Genomic DNA, 10627 nt, shown 5'->3' with positions numbered 1-10627 from the left:
CCTCCCATCCCCATTGATGATGCAAAGATCATCGCCAGAAGCTCAGCAACCTCCTCCCTCAGTAGCCTGGGGTATATCTCATACAATCCTGGTGACTTATCCAACTTGATGCTTTCCAAAAGCTCCAGTACATCCTCTTTCTTAATGTCTATATGCTCAAGCTTTTCAGTCTGCTGCAAGTCATCCCTACAATCACCAAGGTCCACGCAACACACACAAAATGCTGGTGGAACACAGCAGGCCAGGCAGCATCTATAGGGAGAAGCACTGTCAACGTTTCAGGCCGAGACCCTTCGTCAAGACTAACTGAAAGATAGTAAGAGATTTGAAAGTAGGAGGGGGAGGGGAAAATGCAAAATGATAGGAGAAGACTGGAGGGGGTGGGGTGAAGCTGAGAGCCAGAAAGATTGGCAAAAAGGATACAGAGCTAGAGAAGGAAAAGGACCATGGGACGGGAGGCCTAGGGAGAAAGAAAAGGGGAGGGGAGCACCAGAGAGAGATGGAGAACAGGCAGAGTGATGGGCAGAGAGAGAAAGAAAAAAAAAGGGAGGGGGGGAAAAAAACCAAAAAAGCTAAATATATCAGGGATGGGGTAGGAAGGTTAGGAGGGGCATTAACGGAAGTTAGCGAAGTCAATGTTCATGGCATCAGGTTGGAGGCTACCCAGCCGGTATATAAGGTGTTATTCCTCCAACCCGAATGTGGCTTCATCTTGACGGTAGAGGAGACCATGGATAGACATATTAGAATGGGAATGGGATGTGGAATTAAAATGTGTGGCCTCTGGGAGATCCTGCTTTCTCTGGCGGACAGAGTATAGGTGATCAGCGAAACGGTCTCCCAGTTTGCGTCGGGTCTCACCAATATATAAAAGGCCACACCCAGAACACCGGACACAGAATACTACAGCAGCTGACTCACAGGTGAAGTGTCGCCTCACCTGGAAGGACTGTCTGGGGCCCTGAATGGTGGTGAGGGAGGAAGTGTAAGGGCAGGTGTAGCACTTGTTCCGCTTGCAAGGATAAGTGCCTGGAGGGAGATCGGTGGGAAGGGATGGGGAGGATGAATGGACAAGGGAGTCGCGTAGGGAGCAATCCCTGCTGAAAGCAGGAGGGGGGGGGGAGGGAAAGATGTGCTTGGTAGTGGGATCTCGTTGGAGGTGGCAAGGTCCACCAAGGTCCTTTTCTCTAGTGAATACTGAAGCAAAGTATTCATTAAGTATCTCCACTATCTCCTCCAGTTCCACACACACTTTTCCACTGTCACACTTGATTGGTCCTATTCTCTTGTATCTTTAACTTCTTGCTCTTCACATCTTGTACTCAGCTGGTAAGTAAATCCATTTATCACATGTTTGTAATCTATTGATGTATTTTTTTTAAACAAAGATGTATACAAACTTTACCATTGCAATTTGCAGTGAACTTCAATACTAGTAATACCAGCATGTGCTGAATCTGGTGTTGAGATAGCCACAAACTGACAGTACTGGTTGCAAAGTTGCATCTCCCTTTCCACCAATACATAATCTAGATTTGATCTTGAGGTGTATGTATTTGCCTGGTAAAACACTTTTCCATGTAATATGTGTGTGTAAGTACTTATTGTTTTCAGAACTCGGTACTTTAAATGTATATTGCGTTTGTTCAATGCATGTATGTTTATTAGCTCTTTGAAATAAATTGGTATTGGAACATCCATACAATACAGTTTCCATGAATACATGGGCAGACAATCTTTGAGAATAGAAAATATATTTTAGGACCCAGACATCCAAAGAAACAATACGAAATAGAAGTGCTTCAATGATTTGCTCTTGCTAACTATTATTGTAATTACAATGTGAGGGACAGCTATGGAAATCAAAGAATTTTCAGCTGACCTCATGGACTGTAAGCTGATTCAAGGCCTAGTCGGCAGAGAATACGAAATATCTAACTTCCCAAACCTGAATATTTCCCTTTTATGTTGTTATATCAACAAAAATCTCTCTAAAGTAAATTTAAAAGCAATTTTGTAATTGTTCCTTATTACCTATAAAGGAAATGAATGATGTGTCAAAATGGTATACACAGAAAAACGACAATTACGATTTTAAAGGGTTTCACCACATGGTGGCAAATCGTATTTTTTCAAATCCACAATAAAAACACACACCCTTTCATTTACATTTGTGTATTTTATAAAACACACTTTCCACAATTTACATTAGAATATCACATAATGGCTTCATTATACAGATACAAATCAATATAAACCTAAGTCACAATGGCGTATTGAAGTGTGCAAGTATGGATGTGGCGCAGACATCATAAAGGCAATAAAAGTTATACATCATTGTGGCAGAATAAGTAGAGCCAAATATTAGCTGCAGCAAAATGACTAAAAATCAAAGCTTAATTATAAAAATTACCAGAATTTAAAAAAACTATGGTTCTAAATTTAGGACATGGTGAATTTTATTCATTTTGTGGCAAAATCCTGAATTATATAAATAACGAATACACATAGTAGAATGAGTTATATAAGGACAATTTACCAAATTGAAGCATGTATTAAAACAACACAGAGGCTGAAGTACATCAAACAAATGCAACATAAATTGTCATAGTAAGATGTAGAATTAAGGATATATCACGCAAACACATTTGAACTTGCCATTGAGGAAATAAAAGGTTCTGAAAATCTTAGGGACACCATTCACATTTAAGAATACAGAAGATAATGCACAGATTGAATTGTGTAACAGTTAACTTTGAGCTTATTATAAAAGGCCACTAGCAAGAATGCCTTTTAAGGCAGGAATACTTTTAGGAGCTCTATATAGAACAAGCACAATGGCAGTTAAATATTTCACATTGATTAAGAACATTCTGCTGTTGAAACACATTTTCTCCGTTTCTGTAATACAAGTCACCTTTATTTTTCCGCATGTGATGTCTGAATACATATCTGAGTAATATCTCTAAATACCTCTTCCGAACTACATGGGAACAGAACTTATAATCAGATGCCTCTTTTTAGATCACGTGTAGCAAGAATTATGCCAAAACCTACTGCACACTGTGCCACAACAGCTTCCATATATGTACATGGAGAAAACATTTCAAGGTGCTTCACGGAGCTTCAACAAAGGAAAACCCCCAGCATGTTCAGCTATTGCCCCAATGGGATGAAAAATTATATTCAACCAGGACACTTCATCCTGTTAATCATCTGTCACCTCTTGCTGGAAGTGTTTTCCTGCAGATACTGGATAAATAAATGGCAAAATTTAGCAGCATTCACAGTCTAAGGGCAATGAATTTAATTGTGGGCGAACACCGTGCTAGCAATATGACACTGCCTTAGATGGGGTGGGGATATGAACGAAAATAAACAATGCCACGTGGGTCAATATAATAATTCAGGAAATCATTATTTCAGGTATTCATGTGACATAATTTAAGGACGTTCCTCCTGTTCCCGCTAATACCAAATTGGATCCTAGTTTTAGATAGCTCCCATGCTGTTTCTTTGGGCAAATGTGAACAGTAGTCTTTTGATCCACACTACTACAATTTGGCAAAGTATCTTATTCAAGTAAAACAATATAAAATATATTTAATAGCATAATCGACTTGCCATGATTGTTAGATCGCTTGGAAATCTATTTCTGACATTCAGAGAACTTTTATTTTGCTTTCTTTTGTTTCTATATTTGATTTAAAACAATTCCATAGTAAACGTATTTGCATGATTCCAACACAACCATACTTCTTTGTAGGAGGTTTTCAAAGACATGTCCCTTTGTTTCCTTCTTTAAAAAGTGGAGGCCTGCATCCACTGTTGTCCTCATTCACATGCTAATTTACTGTCAAAACTGGACAATCCTATTGCAAAGGCCTGTAGTGCACACATTGGATAATTGTAGTCCATTGTAAAAACATCTTCTGCCACTCGACCAAACTGCATCACAATGTAGTCAGCTGATGGTTGGAAAACATCATTAATGTATGGAAGATTTTATGATAATTCCAATTCCACATGTATTATCAATTTCATTTAAATCAACAAATGTAAACAAAAATAGGCAAAGAAATGCCTGCAGTTTGACAGGTAATCATGTTAATGACTCCATTACCTTCAAAGAATGGCTACATTGTAGAAGATGGTTATTGAGTCCCGACCAGCTTTGCTTAAAAGCAATTCAGCCCAATTCCCAATGGCCTTGAAAAATCTTTTGTTTCTTCTACTGTGGAATTTGAGGATTATATTTCAGTTGAAAAAAAAAGTTCATGTATATCAAAATGAGGAAGATTGGGGAAATGTCAGCTTTCAAAGCCACCTAGTTGGACCGAGACAGATGTAACTAGAGGCCTATGTGCATACAAGCAATTGGATGGCGAATGGGACTTTGCAACACACAAAAAATGCTGGAGGAAGTCAACAGTTCAGTCAACATCTATGGAGAAGAATAAACAGCTGACATTTCAGGCCAATACCCTTCATCAGGACTGGAAAGGAAGGGGAAAGAAGCCAAAATGGTACTTTGATTTTTATTGCAAGAATTGGAGTACTGAAGCAGGGATATCTATAGTTGCAAGACAAAGTTTGTGAACCCTTTACGATTCAGAATTAGAATCAGGTTTATTTAACAGGCATGTGTCGTGAAATCTGTTAACTTAGCAGCAGCAGTTCAATGCAATACATAATATAGAAGAGGGAGAAAAATAAATAAATTACGGTATATGTATATTGAATAATTTAAAATTGTGCAGAACAGAAATAATATATATTTAAAAAGTAAGGTAGTGTTCGCAGGTTTAACATCCATTTAGGAATCAGATGGCAGAGGGGAAGAAGCTGTTTCTGAATCGCTGAGTGTGTCCCTTCAGGCTTCTGTACCTCCTACCTGATGGTTACATTGAGAAAAGGGTATGTCCTGGGTGCTGGGGGGGTCCTTAATAATGAACCCTGCCTTTCTGAGGCACCGCTCCTTGAAGGTACTTTGTAGGCTAGTACCCAAGTTGGAGCCAACTAAGTTTAAGACCCTCTGCAGCTTCTTTCAGTCCTGTGTAGTAGCCCCCTTCCCAACATACCAGGCAGTGATGCAACCTGTCAGAATAATCTCCACGGTACATCTGTAGAAGTTTTTGTTGACATACCAAATCTCTTCAAACTCCTAAAGTATAGTCACTGTCTTACCTTCTTTTTAGCTGCATTGAAATGTTGTACCAAGTTAGATCTTCAGACACCCAAGAACTTGAAAGTGTTCTCTCTCTCCACTTCTGATCCTTCGATGAGGATCGTGTTTTCCTTTGTCTTACTCTTCCTAAGGTCCACAATTAGCTCTTTTGTCTAACTGACTTGAATGTAAAATTGTTGCTATGACACCACTTCGCTAGTTGGTATATCTCACTCCTGTACATCCTTTCATCTCCGTCTGAGATTCTATCAATAATGGTTGTATCACCAGCAAGTTTATAGATGGTATTTGAGCTATGCCTAGCCACAGAGACATGGGTATAGAAAGAGTAGAGCAGTGGGCTAAGCACACACCCGAGGTGCACCAGTGTTGATGTTCAGTGAGGAGGAGATATTATCACCAATCCACACAGATTGCGGTCTTCTGGTTAGGAAGCTGAAGATCCAATTGCAGAGAGAGGTAAAGAGGCCCAGGTCCGGTAACTTCTCAATCAGGATTGTGGGAATGATGGGAGTTAAATGCTGAGCTACAGTCGATGAACAGCATCCTGACATCGGTGTTTGTATTGTCCAGGTGGTCTAAAGCAGTGTGAAGAGCGACTGAGATTGTGTCTGCCACTGACCAATTGTAGCAATAGGCAAATTGCAGTGGGTCCAGGTCCCTGCTGAGGTAGGAGTTCAGTCTAGTCATGACAAACCTCTCAAAGCATTTCATTACTGTAGATATGAGTGCTACTGGGCAATAGTCATTAAGGAAGCTCACATTATTCTTCTTAGGCACTGGTATAATGGTTGCCTTTTTGAAGCAAGTGGGAGCTTCCACCCACAGCAGTGAGAGGTTGAAAATATCCTGAATACACCCACCAGTTGGTTAGCACAAGTTTTCAGAGCCTTATCAGTTAATTCGTCGGGGCTTTCTACCTTGCAAGAGTTCACCCTCTTTAAAGACAGCCTAACAGAGATCACAAGGTCATCAGATGCAGCAGGGATCTTCACAGCTGTAGTTATGTTCTCCCTTTCAAAGCGTGCATAGAAGGTGTTGAGTTTATCTGGTGGTGAAGCATTGCTGCCATTCATGCTACTGGGTTTCACTTGTAGGAAGTAATGTCTTGCAAACTCTGCCAGAGTTGTCATACATTCAGTGTCATCTCCAACCTCATTCGAAATTGTCTATTTGCCCTTGAAGTAGCCCTGCACAAGTCATACCTGGTTTTCTGGTACAGCCAGCCTTGAATACCATAGATCCAGCCTACAGCAGATGACATGCCTCCTGGTACATCCATAGCTTCAGATTTGGGAATGTACCGTAAGTCTCTGTAGGCACACACTCATCCACATAGGTTTTAATGAAATCGGTAACAATTGCTGCACACTCATCCAGATTCAAAGATGAATCCCTGAATATGGTCCAGATCACTGATTCAAAGCAGTCTTGGAGGCGCTCCTGTGCTTCTCTTGTCCACATCTTCTTGGTCCTCACAACTGGTGCTGCACTCTTTAGTCTCTGCTTATACTCAGGGAATAGAAGTACAGCCAGGTGATCAGACTTCCCGAAGTGAGGTGTGGAGTAGCATGGTAGGCATTCTTGATGGTGGTGTGACGATGGTCCAGTGTGTTGTTTCCTCATGCACATGATCTTTAACTCCAAGATGGTAGCGCAATGCAGCTTGCAGCAGCCACTCCAGAGCTGATTATCTGTTATTTGTGAAGCGGGGTGCCGTGTGCAATCATAATCGATTGAAAGCGAACATGGGAGCACAGAGGAACATCTGAAAATCTCCAGGAAGACCTTCTTCATTGTTGCTGCTGTTCTGAGGTCTGGGTCTCTGCTGGGAAGAACAGGCCCCCAGTCCCCAGGGTCGCATTGCCGATGGCCATTGCCGGGGCCGTCTTAATACGCTCGGCAGAGGATGGTGCTCGGAGAAGCTGTTCCAGAGGGGATGTTCGGAGGCTCGACTGACTCGAAGTCCGCTGCGGTCAGGTCGCTTTCACTGTGTGCTGGGTCTGCAAGGCTGAGTCGGGTGGCACCGTGGAAGTCCATAGCGGGGGTATTCCCTTCTGCCACCGGCGTGGGACGGCGAGTCAATCAGGGACCCCTGAGGACTTGTGGAAACTGTGTGGTGGTTTCTTTTGAACCTATAGTCTTTTAACATCTTTGGACTATTTTTACTGTGCCATGGTCTGTTTTTTAATCAATTATGCTATTGTTTGCACTGTTGTAAATATGTGGTTTTGTGCGGGTCTTGTAGCTTTAGTTTTTGGTCTTGTTTGCCTGGTGGGATTGGAGCTCCTTTCTGGGGAACGTGCCAAGATGGTAGTGCGATACTAATACACAGCAGCCTCTCTGGACTCTGGATTGGGGATTGCCAAATGTTATGTGGATTTTCTGGTGTAGTCTGTTTTGTCATGTGTGTTTGTGATATCATTCTGGTGGAACATTGTCTCATTTTTTTAACTGCATTGCACCTGTGGTTTTTAAATGACAATAAACTAAATCAGCAATTTTTTTCAGAGTAGCCTGGTTAAAATCCCCCAGAAAGATGGTGAAGGTGTTAGGGTGTGCTATTTCATAGATGTTGATCCCATTGCTCAGATCATCTAAAGCCTGACTGACATTGGCACGAGGTGGTTTGTATACTGCTACCAAAATGATCCTGGAAATCTCCCATGGTAGGTAAAATGGACAGCACTTAACTGCGAGATATTCGAGATCTGGTGAGCAGCATTGGGACAGCACTGATATATTTGTGCACCAAGGGGAGTTGATCATGAGGCATACTCCTCCACTTCTGCTTTTGAGAAACTCTACAGATCTATCCTGATAGTGTATAGTAAACCTGCCAATCTGAATCAGTACAGAGGGGTTAACCAGGATTCCATGAAACAAAGGACACACGTGGTCCTAATGTCCCTCTGATTCAGCACCCTAGCTCTGAGATCATCGATTTTATTCACCACAGACTGCACGTTTGGCAGCAAGATAGTTGGTACTGGGAGTTTAAAACCCCCTTTCCTTAAATGTACTTGTATCCTGACCTGCAGTAACGTTTCCTGCATGGAATCCAGTGAGGAGTACGTGTACAATCAGCATTGATTCCATCAGTTTTAAGCAGCGATAGTTCATTTAATCACATTAAGACATCTTTGTTAACTGTACTGACCTTGGAAAAAGGTGTGTTTTTTGGCTGTATTAGGCTGAAACGAGAATATTTAATTGTATCAATTGAGAGTTCTACTGTCTCTAGGCACCCTGGAATTAACTCCAATTACCGGTTTTTCTGTATTAATTACTCATAAAATGTGGTCTAATCTTCACCTGGCTCCACGACAACATACCGGACGCGGTGATACAGCTAGAGGGAATGATATCATTTTGTACAAACAGAGAGGCAGCTAGCTCCGGTAAGAGCTGAGAAGGGAACCTGTGTATCTACATCAACAAAGACTGGTGTGCGAACACTACAGTAGCTGCTAAACACTGCTCACCTCTGGCTGAATTTCTCATTGTGAAATGCCGGCTATTCTATCTGCCGAGGGAATTCATCATCGTGCTTGTAGCAGCTGTTTACGTAGCTCCCAGTGCTAATGCTAAGGCAAATGCTAATGAAGCACTGGGAGGCCTACATGAAGCCATCAGTGAGCTACTGACTACACATCTGGACAGCTTTGTGGTGATTGCTGGGGACTTTAACCACACCAGCTTAAAGACTGTGTTCCTCAAATTCCTGCAATATGTGGATTTCAAAACCAGGGGCGACAACACACTGGACTTGGTTTATACCAACACCCCACAGGCATACAAAGCAGCCCCCTGCCCCCATCTTGGTCACTCTGACCACATATCTGTCATGTTAACACCAGCATATAAACCACAGCTTAAACGTGTGAGAGCAGAGAAAAGACAGATAAGGGTCTGGCCAAAAGGAGCATCCTCAGCGCTACAAGACTGGTTTTTGCACACAGACTGGGACATATTCAAAACAGCAGCCTCTTATGATGACCATATAGACATTGAGGAGTACGCTGAGGCAGTAATCAGCTATATAGCCAAATGCACAGAGGATGTTACTGTGATGAAAACCTTCACTGCACGTGGTAATCAAAAGCCATGGATGACAACAGAGGTGCGTTCGCTACTGAAGGCCCGTGACACAGCCTACAGATCAGGGGACAGGAGTACGCTTCGCTCAGCCAGGTCTGCACTTTCACTAGGGATCAGGAAAGCAAAAAGGACCTATGCGGGCAAAATACATGGACACAGGTGACACCAGACGGATGTGGCAGGGAATTCAAGCTCTGACAGACTACAAGATCAGGCTCAACAATTTCTTTGCACGCTTAAAAGCAACAAACACTACAGCAAGGGAGAGAGACAGTCCTTTCTTACCATCTGACCAGCTGGCTCCAATCATTGATTTAGAGCACACACGGAGGACCCTTGCCAGGGTCAACCCACAAAAAGCGGGAGGTCCCGACAACATCCCTGGACGTGTAATCAAAGAATGTGCTGATTTATTAGCAGATGTCCTGACAGACATTTTCAACATCTCCCTTAGTCAAGCCATTGTCCCCAGATGCTTCAAAACCTCCACAATCATCCCTGTAGCAAAGAAACCAGTTGTAGCCTGTCTGAATGATTACCATCCCGTCACCCTGACCCCCATAGTGATGAAATGTTTTGAACAACTTGTCAAGCCTCATATCACAGCCAGCCTCCCCTCATCACTGGATCCTCTACAGTTTGCTTATCGTCCCAATCGCTCTACGGAGGATGCAATATCCACCATACTGCTCACAGTTCTCTCTCACTTGGACAATAAAGACACTTATGCCAGAATCCTGTACATTGATTTCAGTTCAACATTCAATACCATCACCCCACAGAGACTAGTGGAGAAACTGTCGCTGCTTGGCCTTAACACTGCCATGTGTCACTGGATTCTGGATTTCTTGACAGAGAGACCACAGTCAGTCCGTGTTGGCAGGAACATCTCTGACTCCATCACACTGAGCACCGGATCCCCACAAGGCTGTGTGCTCAGCCCACTGCTGTTTACATTGCTAACACATGACTGTGCAGCCAGATTCAAGGAAAACCTGATTATTAAATTTGCTGATGATACCACAGTGGTGGGGCTCATCAGCAAAAATGATGAAACAATGTACAGGGAGGAGGTCAATCACCTAGAGAGCTGGTGCAGTGACAACAACTTGATGCTTAATGTCACCAAAACCAAGGAGATGATCGTCGATTTCAGACGGTCTCAGCCTGAGTACACACCCCTCAGCATCAGCGGCTCCACAGTGGAGAGAGTGGAAAACATCAAGTTCCTTGGGGTGCAGATCTCAGACAAACTCACCTGGTCCAGGAACACCACTGGGATTGTGAAACGGGCCCAGCAGAGATTGCACTTTCTGAGGAAACTTAAACAAGTATCAC

The 10627-nt window shown here is 42.6% G+C and overlaps 1 protein-coding gene across 5 annotated transcripts in view; it reads right to left on the bottom strand.

Annotated features, from left to right (window-relative positions):
* Positions 1-2159: 2159 nt before the first annotated feature.
* The window catches only part of LOC132398536 (tubby-related protein 3-like), a 73048-nt gene continuing 64580 nt past the window's right edge, over positions 2160-10627 (bottom strand). For 4 of the 5 annotated variants that reach the window (XM_059978154.1, XM_059978151.1, XM_059978152.1 and 1 more), the window contains one exon: positions 2160-3968. In XM_059978154.1, coding sequence (XP_059834137.1) covers positions 3835-3968 — 134 coding nt within the window. In that variant the 3' untranslated portion in view covers positions 2160-3834. Of the gene's footprint in view, positions 3969-8348; positions 8383-10627 lie in introns of all 5 variants that reach the window. The other variant, XM_059978155.1, reaches the window with a different exon arrangement.

This window comes from Hypanus sabinus, chromosome 8 (assembly GCF_030144855.1).
Source record: "Hypanus sabinus isolate sHypSab1 chromosome 8, sHypSab1.hap1, whole genome shotgun sequence".
NCBI classification, from domain to species: Eukaryota; Metazoa; Chordata; class Chondrichthyes; order Myliobatiformes; family Dasyatidae; genus Hypanus; species Hypanus sabinus.
Note: the sequence above shows the minus strand (reverse complement) of the source record. Positions and strands in the feature narration are given on the sequence as shown.